Below are 22,791 nucleotides of genomic sequence, written 5' to 3' on the forward strand. Positions count from 1 at the left end.
CCAATATCTATAAGACTATAGCCATTGTTGATTTTTCAAGATAATCTGTTTTTCAAATTGCTGTAAGAAAATTTTAGTGTTATACTACAATAAAATTGCTATTAGTGTATCCAATCAAAGTCGTGCATGTTAATAAGTTGTGCACGGAAAGAGCTTACTTGTAGACTTGTAGTTACATTATTATGTTTTCATCAATTCTCGAATTTTCGTATCAATGCATGATTTTGACTGAATTAATGATACCTTCAAGTTACTTGAATAAGTACAATTAAGAATTTCCATGGAAATTTCTCATGCTATTTTGATATTTTCACCCTCGTTGATTAATTCATTTCTTTTTCACCCTTTAGAAAAACAAGGGAAAAAAAGTCTGTGATTTTCACCCTGGTTAGCAGTGGCGAAGCCAGAACTTTAACACTGAGGGGCCCACATTATCATTAACAGTTGTGTATATTTTCGATATTATCGTTGCTAAAAAAAGTGCGACATACATTGTAAGTTCTATAAAAAAGGGGAGAATGATGAGAGATAATTACAACATGTTCTAGATACTAAATATGTAATATGAAATATAATTACTATGTCAACAAAATTGCGTAGTTTATTTTTTTAGTATAAATTAAATTTTTATATGAATTTACAGAAACAACGAAATTTAAAATAAATACATAATTTTATCCTATTAAAATTAAAATTTACAAAAATATAGTAGTATTAAATTAACAAAAGCAAACAAAATAAAGTAGTAAAAAAATATGAATAGAATAGAAAATTTTTTGATGGTAGAATAGGAAAAAAACAAAGCCAAAACTATAAATGGGACTAAGTAGGATCGAACCCCAAACTTTTCCACCAACTGCGCCAATACATAACTAAAGAAATGATTAAATATATATAGTTAATATAGTAACTATTAAAAATGATGGGGGACCATGGACCCCTTGCCCTGATGTGGCTTCGCCACTGCTGGTTAGTGTTATATATGTGGATAAGTTACCGATTTTTCTTGTCAAATAATTCACTAGTTTATGATCCATTATAGTAGTATATAATAAAATTGATAATTAATCAAGACAATTCAAAATTAGGTCTATTCGTATTTGATGCAGATACAAAAATATTATTGAATTTAAAATTTTATATACTTATTAATGAATAATATTACATAATTCGAGCATATCAAATAAAAAAACAGAAAAAAGTTTAAAGTTCAAGGGCTAGAGAAAGCTTTTCGTTTGGTAGTTCAACCGAAAAATGGTAAGATTGTGAAGTTTCAAATACTAAAAACATTCTTTTCATGGTTTTCTTATATTATCAAACAAGGGGTAAACCCATAAAACAAGGCTTTTCTTGGTTTTTCCTATGTATCAAACATTATTAAACTTCTTTCACATGATAACTTTACAAATTATATATATATATATATATATATATATATATATATATACACACATGTATAGTTCATGAAGATCTTGAATCTATGTTTGGGGCCTTAATATACCAACAGACTTGAGGATGTGCCTCTTCTTCTTCTTCTTCTTCCTTTTTTTGTATGTACAACTCTTAAGGATGATCCTCCTCTGCAAAATGAAAGATAGATATGTGTTACAAAGGAGAGTATATTCAAGTCTCAGATAGAAACCACACAGCTTACGCGATGAGTCTTCGTCTATATGTACAAAGAAACTCGCTGCGACTATAAGATAGCACAGAAGAAGCATCAACCCTTTGAAGTAATTTGATGTCCCTTCCTGCATATATATATATGCATTTATATGAATGAGTTGAAATACGAGATTACTTTCGAGAAAGCAAGTTAAACGTCTCACCTGTAGCATGAAGGCTACTACAAGAACCGTCATGATTAGAGTAGCTGTCTCAAATAGCTTGAAGTTCAAGTCCATCGGAAGCCCCATGATCCAACCAACAACCACAGTGAACGGGATCTATAGTTATTGCACCGCCAAAAAGTATCTTTTTAATGTGCAATCGCCATCCGATATATAAAGGGAAGAACAAACACGAATATGCAGTGGCAAACAAGAGATTGAAGGGATAGAAGTTTCAAGGTTTCTAAACCATACACGAAAACTGGAGACGGTTGCAAGCATATGCATATGTAATTGAAACTAGCAGAGAGACATCAGAAGTTTCTTCTAAAAATGCTAGGAAGAATCATAATGAAAATCATGCTTTTATCATATTCTCGAATAACAACTTTTGTAAATCAACGAGCTTTGTGATGTGGTAAAAACATACCACAAACATTGATATTTGTGTTGATGAGCCAATTGCCACTCCTAGAGAAATGTCCTGCTCAAGTACTATGAAATTTGAGAAACCAAATTTTTACACAGGGTCGAGAACGAAAAATCAAACACTTACAAGCTTGTCCTTGACAGCAAACATGACAGCACCTGCATGCTCTGCTGCATTCCCAACAATTGGGAGCAGAATCACACTTATAAATGCCACGGGGATGTTCATTGCAACAGATGCCCCCTGAAAATACTACCATGTCACATTACCACCAATATCGCTGACAGATTACAAAACAGATCAACATAGATGATACACTTTGTTACCAGTCAAAACTTTAGAGATATAAACAGAGTAGCTGCAAGTAAAAAACTTCCTTACCATGTGTAGTTTATTACTTTATCATAAACAAAATGTTCCAGAAATAGAGTAGTTACCTCTATAGCATTAACCAGATATTGGGACAAGATTGATATGAAGCAAGTCAACGTAAATAACCACACGATTGATTCCCACTTTGATATATCTGGAACTTCTTCGTCAACAGAGTTCTCATCAGTTGGACTTTCCTCCTAGGTTTATATGAATAGAGATCAATGTATAAATCTAACCAGGAAAAGATTACTATAGAAAATTCTGAAATGCAATTGCAAATGACTTGCAAAATATCTCATGAAACTGCTAGTACAGATCTTTAACTTGTTATACTGTACACATTTAATGAGCATTTATTACAGTAGAAAATCGGACACTGAAGTATGATTCATCGAGTAAACACACCAAGATATATGATTATGAGGTACCTCATTTATAGGCATATACAGATTCTTTTGGCTGGTCAGCTGGAAAAAAATGTAAGCTACATACGCCACCAGCATAATGCAACTGCTAAACCTTGAAAGGGCAAGCTCTGACTTGCCAAAGTGTAACTCAGTGCGAGTGTAATGTAAAACTGCAGGAAATAAGAGACCCATAACTGCCATCAAGAGCAATCCCGAGTTCATTGCTGCCGATGGCTACAAGTGATTGGGAAAATAAAAAAGCCTTGAAGTTAGATAACCAATAACACACAACGAATGTATAACATCTGAAAAAAGGTATGCCCTCCGTCCCGCTATTTGTGGCCTACACAGTTTGTGTGTAAAGTGGTAGTATCCACTAAAGTTGAATAAATTTCTGTGTGTAAAAAAATATCCTTTGTTGGACTAGGCCACTTATATTTTACAACCCAATTAAGCGTACAGGTCAGTTATAGTGTGACAGAGGGGGTCGTAATTTCTTTTAGATAAGCACACTAATAACAATGCACCTACCTTGTTGAACACTTGCTCCCTTCTAAGAGCAAGCCCACCTCCAAAAAGTGCACATCCAAGTACCAATAACAGATTAGAAAGGATCGATCCCAGCAATGATTGCTGGACAACACGTATCATGCCATTTTGAAGTGCAAGCATGGATATTATCATCTCCGTTGCATTACCAAATGTAGCATTCAAAAGACCGCCAACTGAAAATTCAGCAAAACGCGAGTGAAGTGTCATGTGGAAATCAGAATCATAAAATAGATATCAAAATACGTACACAGCACTAAATATGCAAAAAGCATAAACCATAGCCATTATTTATATGATGGAAAAAACTGCAAGCATCTCCTTTACAAGGATTTATCTATATGCTTCAAGATGTGATAGATACATGTTGAAAGTGAGAAGATCATGCGTGCATGAAAGTTAATGGGAGATTCCGTAAAAAAATTCCTATGCAGACCTAAAGTTAGAAGTTGATGCAAGTGAGTTTAGTAACTGGGGCATGTATGAATGCATTCAAGTTTTGACGAATAATGTTTCAGATAGATGGAATAAATCCTGGTATATACGGTAAATACAGACATTGAGTTAGCAGAACCTAACCTGTTGGTCCAGTAAAGAAAGCTAGCTGCCTACACCAAAAGAAAAGCAAATCAAAACCATATCAAATAATGAGCCACACAAAGATTCAAGTTAGACATAACCCCTATCATGTTTACAGACATTGAATTAGCACAAAAAATTTACTTAAGGTATGCAAGAATAAGCAGTAGTTTCATCGTTTGATATCCATAAAAAAGTGCATTGTGGCACGTGTATATAAGACCTTCTTTCCAAATATCAAACCTCACTGGATGGATTTTAAGAAAAAGCATTTATATATTCAAATAAAGTAGAATGCCCATCACATGATGTATGCAAATCTTTAAGATGAAATGTAAAGAGCATACATACTCTGTAGCCCAGCCCAAACGTTCAGCCAAAGGGATGATGCCGACTAAACTTAAAAAGAACACCCACCCCTGGAGTCAGTTCAATGCATTAGTCCAAAACAGAGAAAACTGAACCTTGAGAAAGACAAACTGAGCTAGAAAACTGAAACTCACATGATTTTTTGTAATTTTGTCAACTAATATCGCCGAAGGACCAAAAGGTACAAGCAAGTTCAATTTATTGGAGAATAGAGCAATCTTTATACTACGAAATATGCCCCTTAGAATTATACACTGAGAGCCACAGTTTTCTGATCCATGGCCAACTATACCACTCTCTGTAGTTATATCCACAGAAGATATCTTTCTCCCAATAGGCCGAGAGCTGAAAAGAGGTAGCCCTTCAAGCTCCATCGACGATTTTCCAGCTAATGAGTCCATCTGTTTGGATAATTTCATCACATATGGTTGAACAAATAATGATATTGAAGCTAGAATCAGTAATTTATGCAGGTTTTTTTTACAATACATCAAAGAACTCACATATCATGATGGAGCTATCATAACTGCTAAATACAATGCTAAGACTTGATTTTATGCAATTAATCCCAATAGTTAAATTTTCATAGCAGCAACATTGATGTAAACACACTAAATACACAATTCTAACGAATTCACTTAGAAATGTCCAATTTCAGAGAGAAGAAATGAACAGTAACCTCGAGATGTAAATCGAATTCCGACGTGGGTGAATCGGTATCGGCCATCTACTACAACTTGTGCAGCAAAACAAGAGCAACAAACAGCTACTCATTTCCTAACACGGGCATTGTGGATAAATTGGGCGAATTGAGAGAAGAGAAAGCCCTAGAATAATGAGCCCCCACGAATTCAATGCTTAGAGAGAAAGATTCATCAAGTGTGGGGGAAGTCAACAACTGCTGCTGGCCAGGACAAATATAAATCTATTAATGAAAGTAAACTCTTATGAACAATTTCGATTTAATTTCGGGGCTTGAGTGTGTGAATTTGTGTGGGTTTTTTCTACGATTTGATAGCTGCGTTTCGATGATTTGGGCGTCAAGGCTGAGGAAGGGATTGAGGAATTGCCGAATTGGGAAGAAGGGAAAGGTAGTTAATGTAGTTATGAAAGGATCTTCTGCATTGATACTTTACTGCCAAAAACATGACAACTCAGAAAAAAAATTGTTATTTTAAAAAAAATTATTTTAAGAAAATCACAGCAAAGAACCAAAAATGTCATAAAATTGGTATAGAAAAAAACATTTTTTAAATAGGGGTACTGTTAGTATATTATTTGTCCATATTTAATTGTGATGTTATCTTGTTATTAATGTTATAATGACATTTTTTACATTTGAAATTCATTTTTCATCATTCTTTGTACAAAGTATTTTACATTTAATTTTATTGCATTTTTTTTGATAAAATAGGCAATGTGCACTTAATTAATGAAGGATCTAAAAGGACATATAGTTTTTAATGTAAATAATGAATTTGAATTTAAACTTTAGCCATATTAAAAGTATTAATGTGATTTTTCTTTCCGTTACACTGGTAACTAATATGTTTAAACTAATTCATATTTCTAATAATGTTATTGGTAAGATTTTTTAATCTATGCATAAAAAGTTAGAAACTACTACCAAAGAACCAAGATTTATTATTAACTAAATATGCAATATATACATGATTAGGCTTGATTCGCACTCAAGCCTAAACTCAATTAATTAATCGTTAATCTGATTAATTATTAATCTAACCGACGTTACATCTAAGGTTGAGCAATATAACTCTATCAGTGTCAAATAAGGTTTAATGATTCAATTCGGAAAATAATAAACATATTACTATGATTCGATTTCCAACCAGTTGCAAGGGACAAATTTGAGTTCATGTGTCGTTTTCAAGTTTAACACAAATAAACTAATTCTAATAAAAATAAAAAATAAAAAATCTGTTGCAGCCCGGCCTGAACACGAATTAACCCTAGGCCGGGCCGCGTTGCGTCCCGTCCCGAACCATCTAACGCGAGCACGGGCCGGACCCCGGGACCGTCCCCAGGCCGCAAATCCTCCCCATATAACGCGACGCTCGGGCTGGGACTCGCTTTTTGCGGCCCGGCCCATAGCGTTAACGATGCTCTAAGTAGGCTAGCTGTCTTTATAGGGAAAAGATTAGGTGTTTCCTATTGGAACCTTTTGTTGTGTTACATTTTGACTCTTAAAAAACATTCAAAATAGCTGTGTTGCTGTGTGATTGAATAATCTGCTGCTGTTAAACTAGATCATTGTTTTGTGAAGTTGTTTGCCAAATTTAATGTTTGTCTAATCACTGTAATGAAATCATACTGCACAGAGCTGTTAGCTTGTAAGCTTTGGTGAGACAAACAATAAATTAGTGGGAGTTTCTAAGAGTTGTAATATCCCTATAAAAGGGAATGTTCTACATCAAACAATTCATAACAGAAAAAATTACAAAACATTTATCTTCTCTTCAAACTCTAGCCACCATGAATCTTCTTCTACTTATCGCCTCTCTCGATTACCATCTTTAAGACCGTGAAGCGTCTGTAGAGAAAGAAAATATCCAGGAAGAGGAACGTGAAGCTTCTGTAGAAAAGGAAAATATTCAGGAAGAGGAATGTGAAGCTTCTGTAGAAGAAGAAAATGTTGAGGAAGAGGAACGTGAAGCTTCTGTAGAAGAAGAAAATGTTGAGGAAGAGCAACGTGAAGCTTCTGTGGAAGAAGAAAGTATTCAGGTAGTGGATTGTGGAACTTCGTCTGCTTCCACCAACCGAGACCCCTCACTAAATGGGGGTGCAAGAGCTAAGAGAGGATCAAAAAGGAGCAAGTCCGACAAAGAGCCGGAAACTGTTTCAGTGCAAAGTAAATTTCGCAAACAGCATGATAAGAAGAAGCAGGCATCTACCACTTCGACTCCTCCTACCAAGAGATCCACTAGGATATCATCTTCGGCTATGGGAACTGGAAACGTAGTGACAGAAGAATTTGCTTCTCCTAAGAGTTTGAGAAAACATGAAAAACCATCATGATAACCAATGCAGCTCTATCAATCTTTATAAATGCAAGTGGATCTTCAAATCATTGAATTGTTTTAGTATCTTATGTCTTCGTGTTCACACATCACTATTCTTTGCGTACATCTTTGGCTGAGTAATTTAGTTAACGATTCTTGTTGCTATAGGAAGGAGCAAAGAAATATATGGATGAAGCGAAAGTCCCTTGGAAGAAAATCTTGGGAGAGAGCAATAAGAGTAGATGGAGGAACATGAAATTTGCATAGTTTTGGCTACTTATTTCTAATCACTTCATTGCACCCACAATCTAAAAGAACTTCACTTAAAATATTTACGGGTGCATGGCATGGCATGCATTAATATTGTACATCGTGCAAGCATGTCGTGCTTCACCACCTGCAACGCTGCGTTTCCTAGTACGCACACCGCTGTTGCTGTGCTCGGGGAAGCCGCGTTGCAATTGCCCTTTACAATCATTTGTTAAAGTAACGCTGCAAGCAAAGTTTTACTTTATAAAGTGGTCATTCTTGATTTGTGGAAGCTACCTCCTCTTTCGCCCTTAGTTCACACACGATCCACACCTATTACTCCTAAGTCCTAATTAATGCTCCATTAATCCAGTCTATCAATATTGATTTATTTGTAATTGAAAATTTGGGGATTTGGTTAAATATCAAGAATGGCCATAATTCCAAGAAATGAAAAAATAAATAGAAAATTAGAAACTTTTTTCACTTTGACGTTAATAATGGTATTTAATAGTAGCATCTGATATTTAAAAAAAAACATAAAATGAAGAATTGGACCGAGTCTCGTATGTTGACTTGGTTAGTCGATTTCGCTTCATTATAAACAGTAGAGTCTCTAGAAATTCAAACTAAAGTATTAATATAAATTTAGTTTATGTACTATTAGTAATTTGTAGTAACAAAATACATTTTCCAGTAAAATTATTATTAGTGCTTTTTTTGTTGTCGTTCAAGATGTGCGTTGACGGGACCCAAAAGTATTAAACCCAAGATGTGCATTCTTTTCATTTACTACTAATCTATCAAATTGAAGATTAATAATATATATAGAAATCGCACAAAAGATTTAGAAACTTATTTGGTCAGAATGTTTAGCATCATATCCTAATTTATTTATTTTCCAAAATATATTACTATATATTAGAACTGGACTACATGTTCGGTGGGGACAATACCAAGTCTCCGTTTGTATTACATTGATACACTTTATTTTCCTAGAAATTACATGGAAGATAACTTTGTGGGTTCCTCATAAAAAGGTATGTATCGTGTGGACCCAATATTATGAGGTTAGTATATACCTCTTCCATAATATATTTGCTCATTTATCTAGCAAATTATGATTAGTTATATCTATTGCCACTAATTTAATTTGGACAATAATATTATGTTGTCCAATTTAACAGTTTATATCTTTTTTTTTATTTAGAAATTGCATTTTAGTTTACTTTTGCTAATATTACCTTGGCAGTAACACATGCCCCATCAAAACAATTTCTTATTTGCTTAACCAAATAATAAGGTGCAAACATGATAATGTTGATATTTGGTAACACGATTTTTCCCCTATTAATAGAGCAGAGGTTCAAGTAACCACGTTCACAATTTAAATGATAAATTACTATAAAGAAAAATCGATATTTAAAAATTAGTTTTGTCTTTTAAATTCATAACTTAGAAAGTGATTTGTCAAACTTCCAAGGAAAAGATTTCATAACTCAATTCTCGTCTTCCAAACGAGTTCTTAAGCATCAGTTATACTCTTTCCACTCCCAAAAAATATTGCAATCAATCAAGATTTCAACGCTAACATGATTTGATGATTGACGTATGTGGCCGTATCGTACGTCAACCAAAATAACATCATATTATAGTACTACTAAATTAAATAATTTCACTTTATGTATTCCATATGTCCCTCTGTGGTAGAGGCGTTTCTTTTCGACACGCGATTTAAGAAAAGTTATGTTAAGTGATTTAAGTAAATGAATAATAAAGTAGAAAAGGAAAAAAGTAGAGAGAATAAAGTAAGAGAGAAGAAAAGTTGTTGATTTGTGCCAAAAAAAAAGTAACGACTCAGCTACAATGAGACAACCCAAAAAAGAATACGACTCAGCTACAGAGAGACGGATGGAGTACTATATTTCACCCCGCTTCTCGTTCTCTCCATTTCATCTCATTCTCTCCATTTCATCTCATTCTTTCTTAATATAAACCACAATCAAACAAATAAATTCATTAATATGACTGTGTTTTGACTGAAAAAAATACATACTAGTCATTTAAGCGTGTGATGGAAGTTGGTTTGACGCCAAAATCCTCCCTATAAATAGACATCTCTTTCAACTGTAAATTACCTCGCCATTGCAAACGAATTTATACACACACACAGATACAGCATCTCAATTCTTCCAATTTCATCAATCTGACAAAATGAAGGTAAATTCACTACGAAATTCGAGACTTCCTTTTTCCTAACCACTCCAATTTCTGCTTAATTGAATCGCTAGCCAATTTGATGGGGTACGAACTAAACCCTAATGGCAAGCCCAATAACAGTGACGGCCCATCAGCCCAGAGCCCAAGAAAGAGTATCTGTTCGGCACCAAAGAGTTCGGCACGACCAAAGAGTTCGGACTCAGCCTACAGCTCGGTAAAAGCCGACCAGTCAAGCTCTCCTCTCAGATCGGCAAGAGCTGATCGGTAAAGTCCAGCAGTTCGGTCTCAGCATTCGACCGAACTAGGAGTTGGTGGACTCACGAAAGGCCTCCACGACCTCCACTATACCCACGATCTATTTAGTGGTATGAAGCAGTTATTGAGCAGTTATTGCTCACCCACGATCTTGTTAGTGGGGCTGCAAACCACGATCCTAGTTCAATGTATAAATAGAACTTAGATCTGATAGAAAAGCGTTAAGCTCTCTAGAGATAAAATAGCATATAGCAAGTCTGTATTGTAAGCTGTATTTTCGCAGATCAAGCAATACAAACCTGCCCTCATTCCTCCCCGTGGACGTAGATTTACCTCAGTAAATCGAACCACGTAAATTCATTGTGTCATAATTCTCTACCAGCATTTACTAACATCAAAAATTCGCGGATCCATCACTGGCGCCGTCTGTGGGAAACAGAGAACAAAATTTGTGATAAAGCGAATTTTTGATCCATTTTTTTCCACCCAAAAAATGCATACCAGATCGCAGAATACCCGTATTCCAGCCCGTGAGAACCAGGAGGAAGCCAATCCATCCCATAGGTCGGGAAAACAGCCTAGGGATAAATCCACCACCAGTTCTCATGGCGAAGGAACAAGCCGCTCCAAAAATCGTCCCACTGAGTCTTCCCAGCAGCCCGATTTGAATGAGGCTGTTAAGCAGTTTTTGGCTGAAAAGCAGGAGGAATTCTTAACCTTCCTGCGAAAAAGCCAAAAGCAGCCGGAGACGAAAACGACGGATTCTCCTTCTCCCTCCGCACAAGAAAGTCACTACCGCAGTAGTGTCGCATCTCCCAGGAGAAAGAATCCTCAACCCCGACATATTCCAGCTCCTCCTCGGTACCGGAATCACAGGAGAACTCAATCTCCTCCATACCGACGAGATATCGGATTCGCCGTGTACGGAGCACTGAAGACTCCGTTCTCGGACGACATCACCCGAACTCCCCTACCACAGAACTACCGAACTCCGTCGATGACTTACGACGGGCTCGTGGACCCTCACGATTTCTTGGGGCGCTATCAATATAACATGGCGAACCAGGGTCTCAACGAGGTCCACATGTGCAAGCTGTTTCCCGAGCTGCTCATCGGGAACGCGAGAAGGTGGTTCGATAGCCTCCCCCAGGGCAGCATCAGATCTTACCGAGATCTAATGGATGCCTTCCACAGGAGGTTCTTTCAGAAAGCGGAAGCCCGAATCACTTCGGCTCAGCTGCTTTCCATTCGTCAAGGTCGCGACGAAAAAATTAGCGACTTTATGACAAGATTCCACAAGGAATGCCTGCAAGTAGACGATCTCAACGATCTGCTTGTCATCTCGGCATTCCAAAATGGAATCCTGCCCGGAGCTCTCTACAGGAAGCTCGTTGAGTGCGGTCCGCAGACAGCTCAGGAAATGTGGGACATTGCGGACCAGTACTCCCGGGCCGATGAGGCAGACCGTCGTAAACGGTCGTTAGACAGCTCATCGTCCCGAGGAGACAGAAGGAAGCCCGATCATAGCGATCAGGGGCATCCTCGCCGGACTCCATTTGAAAGAATTCAAAGGGCTCCGGTGCAAGACAGATTGGGACCTCGTCTCAATCCCGAGAAGCCGCCCGCTCAGTTCGTACCGCTGAACAAGCCGAGGGCGGAAATTTTCGAACTGCACTCTGACCTATTCGAAAAGCCAAAGCGGATGACGAAATCAGCCGCGCGCCGACCACAGGATAACTACTGCTCCTACCATCAAGACCACGGTCACGATACGGAGGAGTGCAGAAACTTGGCTGCAGGTATCGATGTTCTTGTGAAGGCAGGGACATTGAAAAAATACCGAAGTAAGCAGCCAAAGAAGAATAAAAAGCAGAGTGGTGCGAACTGCGCCCCTCAGGATCCGAAAAGGCAGCCGGATCCCGAAGACGATGACGAGCCGCAATATGATGGAGTAATCCAGACTATTGACGCGCTCCCTGCCGGGAAGACCAAGTCGTCCCTAAAGTCAGAACGCAGAGGCTCCAATCGAGAGGAGCCAACGCATAAAAGGCTGAAGCAGGACGAAGTGATTACGTTCTCGGCTGCTGATCCCGTCCCGGCCATCTCTCCTCACCAAGACGCCATTGTCATCCAAGCCGGAGTGGCAAACAAACTGATCCACAGGGTGTTTGTGGATACAGGAGCGTCGGTTAGCATTCTTTTTAAAGAGTGCTTCGACAAACTAGAAGTGGACCCAGCTCGGCTCAGTCCGGCTCCGCTTCCCCTGAAGAGCTTCACCCAGGAGGACACCCGCCCTGAAGGTATTATCAGCCTTCCGATCACGGTGGGGAAAGCGCCTACTAGCTCCAGTACGATGATTGAGTTTTTCGTGGTGAAAGCTCGGTCCCCGTACAACGTCATCCTGGGAAGAGACTGGCTCAACACAGTTCGGGCCGTTTGCTCCACCTATCACCTCACCATCAAGATCCCCACTAAAGGAGGGATAGCGGTCATCCGAGGTGACCAAAAGAGAGCAAAGGAATGTCTGCAAATTGCGCTTAGAAGTGCCGAGCAGTCAGATCGGCACCACCAAGCATAGCAATCACAGCAGCCGGAGTCAGAGGCGATGACCGAAGTCATACCGGAGCCGAACTCGATGACAGTTCAGCTGTACGAAGACGATCCATCCCGAACGGTTAAGATCGGCTTCGCGGGAACGCCCCTACTTCGGGAAAAAACCATCCAGCTCCTCAAGGAGTATAAAGACGTCTTTGCATGGTCTCCGTTGGACATGACCGGAGTGCCCCCCGAGGTAATCACTCATCGGTTAAATATTGATCCTTCAGTCCGGCCGATAAAACAGAAGCAAAGACTCTTTGCGGCAGAACGAAATCAAGTCATCCATGACGAAGTCCGTCAATTATTGAAGGCGGATGTGTTATTCGAAGTGAAGTACCCTTCGTGGGTAGCCAATCCTGTCATGATCAAGAAAAAGGAAGGAGGATGGCGGATGTGCATAGATTTCACCGATCTAAATAAGCACTGTCCCAAAGATTGCTATCCCCTTCCGAACATAGATAAAAAAGTAGAAGCTTTGATAGGCTTTGAAATTTTTTGTTTTCTGGATCTGTACAAAGGATACCATCAAGTTTTAATGGATGAGATTGACGCTTCAAAAATGGCCTTCATTACTGATTTCGGCATTTTCGCTTATAAAAAGATGCCATTCGGTTTAAAGAATGCCGGAGCCACTTATCAAAGGATGGTAGACAAGCTTTTTCGGCACCTGATTGGAAAGGAGGTCGAAGTGTATGTTGACGATATAGTCGTCAAAAGCAAAAGCACTTCGGAGTACGAGCACAACCTCAAGTCCACTCTCAACGTGCTCAAGAAAGCCAACCTCAAACTTAATCCCCAAAAGTGTACCTTTTTGGTAGATTCGGGAAAGTTTCTGGGTTGTTGGGTTTCAAAGGACGGACTCAAGGCAAACCCCTCAAAAGTTCAAGTCGTTCAAAACATGGCAATGCCGAAGTCCATACATGACGTGCAAAGGCTAACCGGATGCCTAGCCGCACTGAATCGATTCCTTTCTCAAGCAGCCGAAAAGCAACTGCCGTTCTTCACGGTGTTGAAAAAGGCACCAAAGTTCGAGTGGGGAGCCGAGCAGAAAAAGGCCTTTGACGAGCTCAAAAGTTATCTAGCCGAGCTTCCTATGCTCTCTGCTCCAACCGAAGCCGAAGTAATATTCTTATACTTAGCGGCATCGGATCAAACCATCAGCGCGGTGCTTGTACGAGAAGAAGGCCTAAAGCAGCTTCCCATCTACTTTACAAGCCGAGCATTAAGAGGTCCAGAAACAAGGTATCAACCACTGGAAAAGATTGCTCTGGCATTAGTAAATGCAGCAAGGAGACTGCGGCCATACTTCTATGCTCACAAGGTATGCGTCTTAACTGATCTGCCACTTCGGCAAGTGTTGACCAAACCGGAAGCGTCAGGCAGAATCGCCAAGTGGGCTATAGAGTTGGGAGAGCACACAATTGAATATCTACCTCGGAAAGCCATCAAGGGACAAGCCTTGGCAGATTTTCTTGCAGAAGCAAAGTTCGATCAAGCAAGTCCTGTTATTGCCGAACAGAAGAATTCTGCCAATGCCGAACTAGCACAGCCCTTGGAATCCGAAGTAGAACCGCCGGACTGTTGGAGCGGATTCGTAGATGGAGCTTCAAACAAGATGGGAAGTGGAGCTGGTATTCTACTTGTCGCTCCCGACGGACACGAGGTAACCTACTCACTTCGGTTCCTATTCCCCACTACTAATAATGAAGCCGAGTACGAAGCCCTCCTGGCCGGACTCCAGTTAGCGCAAAGTCTGCTCGTCAAATCTCTCAAAGTCCATTGTGATTCACAAGTCATAGTAAATCACATGTTGGGTACAAGTGAAGCCCGTGACGAGAGAATGAAGAAGTATTTGGACAAAGCGCAAAGCATCAGCCGAAGTTTCTCCTATTTTCGGATAATCCGTATTCCCAGAGCGGAAAATAGCCGAGCAGATATCTTAAGTAAGTTGGCCTCAGATCCGAGCTCAAAGGCGGAAGAATTAATGCATCGAAGCATTGATGAAGCCGAGGTACATTCAGTATCCAGCTCGCCGAACTGGATGACGCCGATCTTGCAGTATCTGGATCAAGGACAATTGCCCGAGGATAAGAGAGAAGCTCGGAAGATCACGTGCCGAGCTCTTCGGTACGAACTTCATGAAGGAGTCCTCTTTAGAAAGTCTTACCTCCAGCCGTTATTGCGGTGCGTAGGACCAGAAGAGACGGACTACATCCTCAGAGAAGTTCATGAAGGATCGTGCGGTAGCCACATCGGAGCCAGAGCTTTAGCTAAAAAAGTTCTGAGATGGGGATATTATTGGCCAACCATGGTACAAGAGGCAGTGCAGCTCGTCAAGAAGTGTACGAAGTGCCAAATTCATGCAAATGTCCCAAGGATGCCGCAGACCGATCTGTACACTATGCAAAGCCCTTGGCCTTTCATGCAATGGGGCATAGACATAGTGGGACCACTTCCTCAAGCTCCTCGGCAAATGAAATTCCTTATCGTTGCCGTGGACTACTTCACGAAGTGGGTGGAGGCTGAACCATTAGCTACGATAACGAGCTCAAAGGCATTGGACTTCGTCTGGAAGAACATAGTGTGCCGATTTGGCATACCCCACATCCTCATCTCGGATAATGGGACTCAGTTCACCGACAAGACGTTCAAGAATTGGTGCCAAGAGCTAAACATTCAACAGCGGTTCACTTCGGTCTCCCATCCCCAAGCAAACGGACAAGCGGAAGTAACGAACCGGATTCTGGTGAAAGGGTTAAAAGCTCGGTTAGAACAAGCCAAAGGACAATGGGTAGAAAATCTCCCTCAAGTCCTATGGTCCTACCGAACTACACCCAAAACCTCCAACGGTGAAACTCCGTATAGTCTGGTGTACGGCACTGAAGCCGTAATCCCGGTGGAGATCGGCGTACCCAGTCCCCGAACTCTAAATTTCTCCTCAGAAATGAATGACGACGGACTGAGAGCAGAACTAGATCTCGCCGAAGAAAGAAGAGAATTGGCGTGCATAAAAGCAGCCAAGTATAAGGAGCAAGTAGCCCGGTACTATAACCAAAGGGTGAAAAAGCTTCAATTTCAAGTGGGAGATCTCGTCTTGAGAAACAACGAAGTGAGCCGAGCAGAAAAGCTGGGCAAACTCGAGCCCACATGGGAGGGTCCATATCGGGTGTCAGAAGTCCTCGGCAAAGGGTCTTATAAATTGACTCACATGTCAGGAGAACAAGTACCCCGAACATGGCACGTCTCCAACCTCAAGAAGTTCCACTTGTAAGAGACAAAGTCCGGTCAGTCTGTCTTGTGTCTAGTTCGGTCATAGGGGTACATGTTTTTATTTGTTTGTTTTTTTTTACTTGTATCTTTTACTTGTCGTTTTATAAAAGTTTAAAGTTTTTTTTCTTTCGTCTTTTTCTTTTTTTCTCTATGTGTTTTGTCTCTATGTGCTTGTCGTCTCTTACAAATGGTACCAAGGTATATCGTTCTTTAAAGACTGATCCCCTTTTTAGATCGATTATTAAAGACTATTGTGAGTCCAAGCTTCTAAGGAGGATATAAGACCACAATTCAGCTTAACAAGCAGTCCGTCTGAAACGAACTGCAATAAGCCAACGATTGTGCGTCCAAGCTTCCAAGGAGGATACAAGACCGCAATTCAGCTTAATAAGCACTTCGTCTGAAACGAACTGCAATAAGGGAAAGTCCGATCCACGCGATAAACCTCGCCGAATTAGGACGACTGAGTTCGGTCAAAGAAGTTTACCTCATAAGACCGAGGACGACCATGTCTAGTCAAAGAGGTTTACTGCATAAGACCACTTCGGTTAACTGGGAAAGTCCGATCCACGCGATAAAACTCGCCGAATTAGGACAAGGGAAAGTTCGATCCCGGCGACAAAAATCGCCAAATTAGAACACAAACCAAGTCCGGTCAAAGGTGTTTATTTCATCAGACCAAAGACGAGTCCGGTCAAAGATGTTTATTTCATCAGAACAAAGACGAGTCCGGTCAAAGATGTTTATTTCATCAGACCAATGACGAGTCCGGTCAAAGAAGTTTATTTCATAAGACCAAGGACCAAGTCCGATCAAAGAAGTATACTTCATAAGACCGAGGACAAGTACGATGAAATTTTTTCGCTAAGCTGTAAATACAGTGTTAGAGGTGGAGACAAAATTTCATTTTTCAAATCTTGTTCAGCATACAACTCCGCTACCCTACTATTACAAAGGACTATTCTACTGTCCGGGGTTGCTAAAGTTGAGCCACCTATTCACAAAATCCTCTGGAAGCCGAGTTCGGTCGTTCCGAGCAGATGAAGAATAAGCAGGTCGACGAGATGCTATCCTCGACCCAACGCCTCTTCCCCGAGCCCGAGAAGTCCTAACACCTCGGCGATGAAGAGTCTCTGCAATAAGCATCTGCTGATCTTGCTCGCTCATAGTCACAACTCCTCGGCGAATTTCAGTCCGTCCCTGTCTTGACGATTCCGGTTGCTCCTGAGCCCGTTCTCGTCTAGACGTTTCCGGCTGTTCCGGAGTTCGTTGTTGACTTGGAGTAGGATTTTGAACAAGGGAACCAGAGGTTTGATCTGGAGTGCGAGCATCTGTTGGCACGATATGCCGAAGGAATCTTTCTATGGAGGGGCGCCGAGAAAGAACAATGTTGTACCGAGAAGCCCAACGCCGTAGTGATTTCACAACTTGTTGGCAAGCCGAGCTCTCCAGCGCATTGTTCCTCCGGAGTACAAGATATTCCTCCCACAGTTCGTCAACTCGACTCTGAACATCTGATATGGTCAATCCCCCGCGCACACGGATGTAATCCTCGTACGCAGTCCTCTCAGCAATGGTCGTATTCAGCTCGGCCTCCAGATCTTTCTTATCGGACTCTAAGTCCTTGATATCGGCCTCCAGCTTCACTAAACGAGCCAGAAGCTCGTCATTCTTCGTCTGATCGGCTATAGCTCTTCTCTCAGCTTCGTCTAAAGCCGAAGAGTACAGCCGTTTCCAGTGAAGTATCTCCATCTCCTTGAGTACAAAGCAGCTATTAGTTCGGCAGCTATACCGAGCAGATAGTAAAATACAACAGGAATAAAGGCGAGTACGAAAAGCTATACGAAGACAAATGTAGAGAATTTTTCATTCACAAGGAAAATTTTTTACACTAGGGCTTCAAGGCCATTTTACAAGGAAGAAACTAGACTAAGAGAAGGGAGACGAAATCATACTCCGCCTGCTTCGTCTCCGGCTCCTCGGTCTGGTACAGCTTCCTTCTCCTGGGCTACCTCAGCCTCGGCCTCGCCTCCTGCCGGCCTCGCCTCCGCCTCCTGATCGGCCTCCTTCTCCGGATGCCCGGCCTGATCGACTTCGGCCTCCCGCTCCAGCGGCTCGGCCTCACCCTCTCCGTTGTAAGTCGAAGCGGGTGAAACGGGTCCCACGGAGGCAAAGATAGCCTCCAGGTTCTCGTCCCGATCAGCTCGACAACTCCTCAAGGAGCGGCAGATTCTGAAGCCGAGCTGCTATCTCTCGGCTGTACAGAGGCAGCACGACGTCGGCCCCCTGCTCGCCCTTATCGGCAATTAGCCTTACCAGGCTACCGACAAAGGCCGAGAACTGGCTGCTCAAAAAGAGTTTCTCCGTGTAAACACGGAGAGCCTCCCCTTGGGCAACCACGGCAGCAGCATCGCTCCGCTTCGCCTGCTCTCGCTGGATGACGAGCTGGTTTTTGGCAAACTGAGCTTCATCCTGGGCCGAAATCCTAGCAGCTCTGGCCTTCTCAAATTTAGCCTCAGCCTGTTCGGCCCGATGACAAGCAGCCGCCAACTTCCTCTGCATCTCGGCATAGTCATTGGACGCTTTGGAGAGTTCGACGGCGACGAGCTTGGAGAGCATATCATTCCTCTGAAAATGGATAAGGAAAAAAGTTAACAGAGGGCACCAAAAATACAGGACAGAAGCCAAGCCAAGGAATCAAGAAGACAATTCACCTCGGCGAAGTCCGTGGGCCATAGAAATGGCTCACAGATATGCTCCGAAGGAGGCGCCAAGACCATGTCTTTCTCTGGCGCTCTCGGGGGCTTCTGGGTCTTCCCCTTCCTATTTGCCGAAGTCGACTCCGGCTTCTTTGGACCCGAAGAGGTCTTTTGCCTCTTCGGATTCTTCTCGGCATCAGGCGCCGAGCTGGTAGCCTTCTCTCTCTCCGGCTCCACAAGCTCGGAGGACTTTCTGATAGCCTTATTCAACATGAACACTGCCAAAAAGCAAGAAAGCAAAGTCAGATTTTCTTCGTTAAAGCAGTAGAGCATAAAGATAAAGAGAAATCCTCACCCTCGGCCTCTTCGTCCGAAGACGAGATGTCGAACACGACGTCGCCCTTGACGAGCTCAGACTCCGTGTATTGTTTCCTAACTAGGGGAATCTTGTTGAGCTCGCCGTCGAGCTCGTCCAACGGTTCAGGCCGAGGGTGACGGATAACGGACTCCGGCCCTCTCCAGGGAAAACTAGGAGCCGCGGTCCTATCATAGTAGAAGAAGCGATTTTGCCACTTCGGCCACTTCGTTTTACAAAAGGCCCTAAAAGGCTGTAAAGGGATCAAGTAAAACCAAGACCCCTTCCTCTTAAATTGAAAGAATTTAAGGATCGCCTTCAAAGACAAATCCCTTCCTAACCTACGGAGTTCGGCAGCGAAGGCCGACAAGTGCCTCCAAGAGTTCGGAGTCACCTGGCCTAAAGGAAGCTGAAAAAAATCTAGTAAATCTATAAAGGCAGAAGGGAGGGGGAAACGAAGCCCGCATTCTAAGCAGGCCTCGTACACGGTGACGTAACCCTCCGGCGGGGAGTCAGCCCTGTGATCACCGTCAGGTACCACCGCCTTCCCCCCAGGAAAAGAGTATTTTTCGTAAAGGGATATCACAGTATCCTTACTCAAGATACTGTGAAAATACTCTACGGTCTTCTCCCCGGATTCTTTCCGGCTAGAAGACCCCTTACCCCCTTTCCTAACGCTACCCGACTCCGAAGAAGAAGAAGAAGACATTTTTCTTACTTTTGAAGGTGAAGATAGTCTGAAAAAAATTCTTGAAAGCGGAGAGAGAATTTTCGCAAGAAAGAGAGTATAGAAGACGCAACAGCAAAAGTGCTTCAATGATGAAGAAAGAGCGTATTTATCAGATACGGGAAAGATTTCGAAATCGTTGCGCCGTTTCGAATCCCACCTTTTCAGGAATCAACGGCCGGATTTTACTGTCGCATTTAATGCAGGCATGCGCTAGGCACGTCCCCTGACGTCAGCCTCCCCCTTACCGTTATCCAGAATGCCGAAGTGACTCACCTCGCCGAAGTGATCCACTTCGCTTTTCGGGGGGGGTAGTGATGGGGTACGAACTAAACCCTAATGGCAAGCCCAATAACAGTGACGGCCCATCAGCCCAGAGCCCAAGAAAGAGTATCTGTTCGGCACCAAAGAGTTCGGCACGACCAAAGAGTTCGGACTCAGCCTACAGCTCGGTAAAAGCCGACCAGTCAAGCTCTCCTCTCAGATCGGCAAGAGCTGATCGGTAAAGTCCAGCAGTTCGGTCTCAGCATTCGACCGAACTAGGAGTTGGTGGACTCACGAAAGGCCTCCACGACCTCCACTATACCCACGATCTATTTAGTGGTATGAAGCAGTTATTGAGCAGTTATTGCTCACCCACGATCTTGTTAGTGGGGCTGCAAACCACGATCCTAGTTCAATGTATAAATAGAACTTAGATCTGATAGAAAAGCGTTAAGCTCTCTAGAGATAAAATAGCATATAGCAAGTCTGTATTGTAAGCTGTATTTTCGCAGATCAAGCAATACAAACCTGCCCTCATTCCTCCCCGTGGACGTAGATTTACCTCAGTAAATCGAACCACGTAAATTCATTGTGTCATAATTCTCTACCAGCATTTACTAACATCAAAAATTCGCGGATCCATCACAATTTAATTCCGATTTTGATGATGATGAAGGTTAAGATTGTGGTGCGTGTGTCGATGAGCGACGAGAAATCCCGCTCCAAAGCCCTAAAAATCTGCGTGGGGATATGGGGAGTGGAATCGGCGGCGTTGTCGGGGGCGGAGAAGGATCAGGTGGTGGTGGTGGGAGAGAGCATCGACGCAGTTGAGCTCACGCGGCAGCTGAGGAAGGGCGTGGCCCACGCGGAGCTCGTGAGCGTCGGTGAGGATAAGAAAGAAGATACTAAGCCCGCCGCCGCGGTGGTGACGCCGGTGAATGCGACGCCTGTTGTCTGGTCGTACCCGCCGCACTACGTCGGGTACAACAGCTACCCGATTTACGAGAGCTCGTCAAGCGACTCCTGCACGATTATGTGAATTGAGGGATGGATGATTCTGGATCTCTGGGGAGCAATTGAGCTCCAATTTTGATTTTTATTTTGGTTTTGGTTTTGGTTTTTTTACAACAGCTACCCGATTTACTACTCCTATTGTTGTTTTATTTTTACGTGACTAAAATTTGAATAAACTTAATCGATAAGGTTGTTTTTTTCTCCCTCCGTCCCACATAATTTGACCCAGTTTTCCATTTTGGGTCGTCCCACATAATTTGACCAATTTCACTTTTATCATTTTGGTAGTGGACCCCACATTCTACTAACTCATTCCTACTCAGATTTAATTATAAAACTAATATATAAAAATGAGACCCACATTCCACTAACTTTTTCAACTCACTTTTCATTACATTTCTTAAAACCCGTGCCCGGTCAAAGTGTCCCAAATTATATGGGACGGAGGGAGTATTTTTTTGTTATCGCTGAACTACACCTATATTTTGTCATCGCTGAACTGCACCTATATTTCCTTATCATAAGCTTGATCCGTCGTTCGTTGTATGTATAGAATATGATTGTAGCAAGATCTGTCCCTCCGTTGCCAACTGCGCTACGCCCCTGCGGGCATGTATAGAATATGATATTATTATAGAACACACTCACAAATGATGGCAAATCAAATAACCAGTACTCCCTCCGTCCCAACTAAGTCTCAACTAAGTTAAATCGTATTCTTTTTTGGATGTCCCAACTAAGTTGAGTCATTTCCTTTTTTAACAAATAATAAAACATCCAATCAATATTTACTTTATTACATTACATACTTTACTCTCTCTTTATCTTTCCTACTTTATTTATCCCTCCTACTTTTAAACACAATTTCTTAATCTCCGTGCTCAAAAGTTTTGACTCAACTTAATTGGGACGGATGGAGTATATAAAAAATGCGAAAATGATTTCATATACTATTTTGGATTACTGGCTTTATACGTAGTATATATCATATACAAAAAAAAACCCAAAAAAATATTGCAATAATTCAGCCAAACATTTTATTGGTTTACTAATTTATTACTAATAAATAAATATAGTGTTGGGTTCTAAATCAATAAAGAAGACATAGATCCAATGATTGAGTTGGGCTTACACCATGATATATGAAATCGACAGGCCCATATATCGCATATGAAGGATTTGTAAATGGATTAGTGAAATGCAGCCTATTAGCCAGCAATTAATCAGTCGTCCGTTAATAGAATTATAGAATCATATAAGTCGAATTCTATTCTTCATATTTCCACATTATAACTTATTTATATTACAAAATTTGTGCCACGAAAATTAATTTACCCATATATGATTAAATTAATAGGATTGCAGATTTTGCCTTACCACAAGGGGAAAAAATGTGTGGTTCATAGTCTTTTTGGTCACTGAAATTAGTATTTTTAATTGAATTTGTCGAACTGACCAAATTGGTTTTAGCCTTTTAGGTGAATTATGAGAGCATGGCCTTATTGGAAGATTATATTTATGGCTGCTTACAAGTGACTAATTAGCGGGTATTGAATAAGTGAACGACATACTACTTCGGGTT

The 22,791-nt window shown here is 41.4% G+C and overlaps 3 protein-coding genes across 4 annotated transcripts; 2 read left to right on the forward strand and 1 right to left on the reverse strand.

Annotated features, from left to right (window-relative positions):
- Nucleotides 1–1,234: 1,234 nt before the first annotated feature.
- Nucleotides 1,235–5,641, reverse strand: LOC121745290 (vacuolar cation/proton exchanger 3-like). 2 transcript variants are annotated; one of them, XM_042139134.1, is made up of 12 exons: nucleotides 5,218–5,641; nucleotides 4,673–4,939; nucleotides 4,521–4,588; nucleotides 4,170–4,198; nucleotides 3,573–3,766; nucleotides 3,063–3,275; nucleotides 2,697–2,831; nucleotides 2,386–2,511; nucleotides 2,260–2,313; nucleotides 1,830–1,946; nucleotides 1,655–1,751; nucleotides 1,235–1,580 (listed from the first exon to the last, which is right to left on the reverse strand). In XM_042139134.1, exons 1-12 carry the CDS (start codon nucleotides 5,263–5,265, stop codon nucleotides 1,564–1,566), a joined length of 1,365 nt encoding a protein of 454 aa, XP_041995068.1. In that variant the 5' UTR covers nucleotides 5,266–5,641; the 3' UTR covers nucleotides 1,235–1,563. The 2 variants fall into 2 exon arrangements, with proteins under 2 accessions (XP_041995068.1, XP_041995069.1); XM_042139135.1 differs by having other exon boundaries at nucleotides 2,386–2,502; nucleotides 5,218–5,640.
- Nucleotides 5,642–6,858: 1,217 nt separating this feature from the next.
- Nucleotides 6,859–7,574, forward strand: LOC121746103 (histone H3.v1-like). Its single transcript, XM_042140023.1, has 2 exons — nucleotides 6,859–6,889; nucleotides 7,078–7,574. The coding sequence occupies exons 1-2, from the start codon at nucleotides 6,859–6,861 to the stop codon at nucleotides 7,572–7,574; spliced, it is 528 nt and encodes a 175-aa protein (XP_041995957.1).
- A 13,234-nt stretch (nucleotides 7,575–20,808) lies between these two features.
- On the forward strand, nucleotides 20,809–21,312 carry LOC121744322 (heavy metal-associated isoprenylated plant protein 46-like). Its single transcript, XM_042137827.1, has one exon. The coding sequence runs from the start codon at nucleotides 20,860–20,862 to the stop codon at nucleotides 21,232–21,234; it is 375 nt and encodes a 124-aa protein (XP_041993761.1). The 5' UTR covers nucleotides 20,809–20,859; the 3' UTR covers nucleotides 21,235–21,312.
- The last annotated feature ends 1,479 nt before the right edge of the window (nucleotides 21,313–22,791 follow it).

The sequence above is a fragment of the Salvia splendens genome, chromosome 8 (assembly GCF_004379255.2).
Source record: "Salvia splendens isolate huo1 chromosome 8, SspV2, whole genome shotgun sequence".
Classification (NCBI taxonomy): Eukaryota; Viridiplantae; Streptophyta; class Magnoliopsida; order Lamiales; family Lamiaceae; genus Salvia; species Salvia splendens.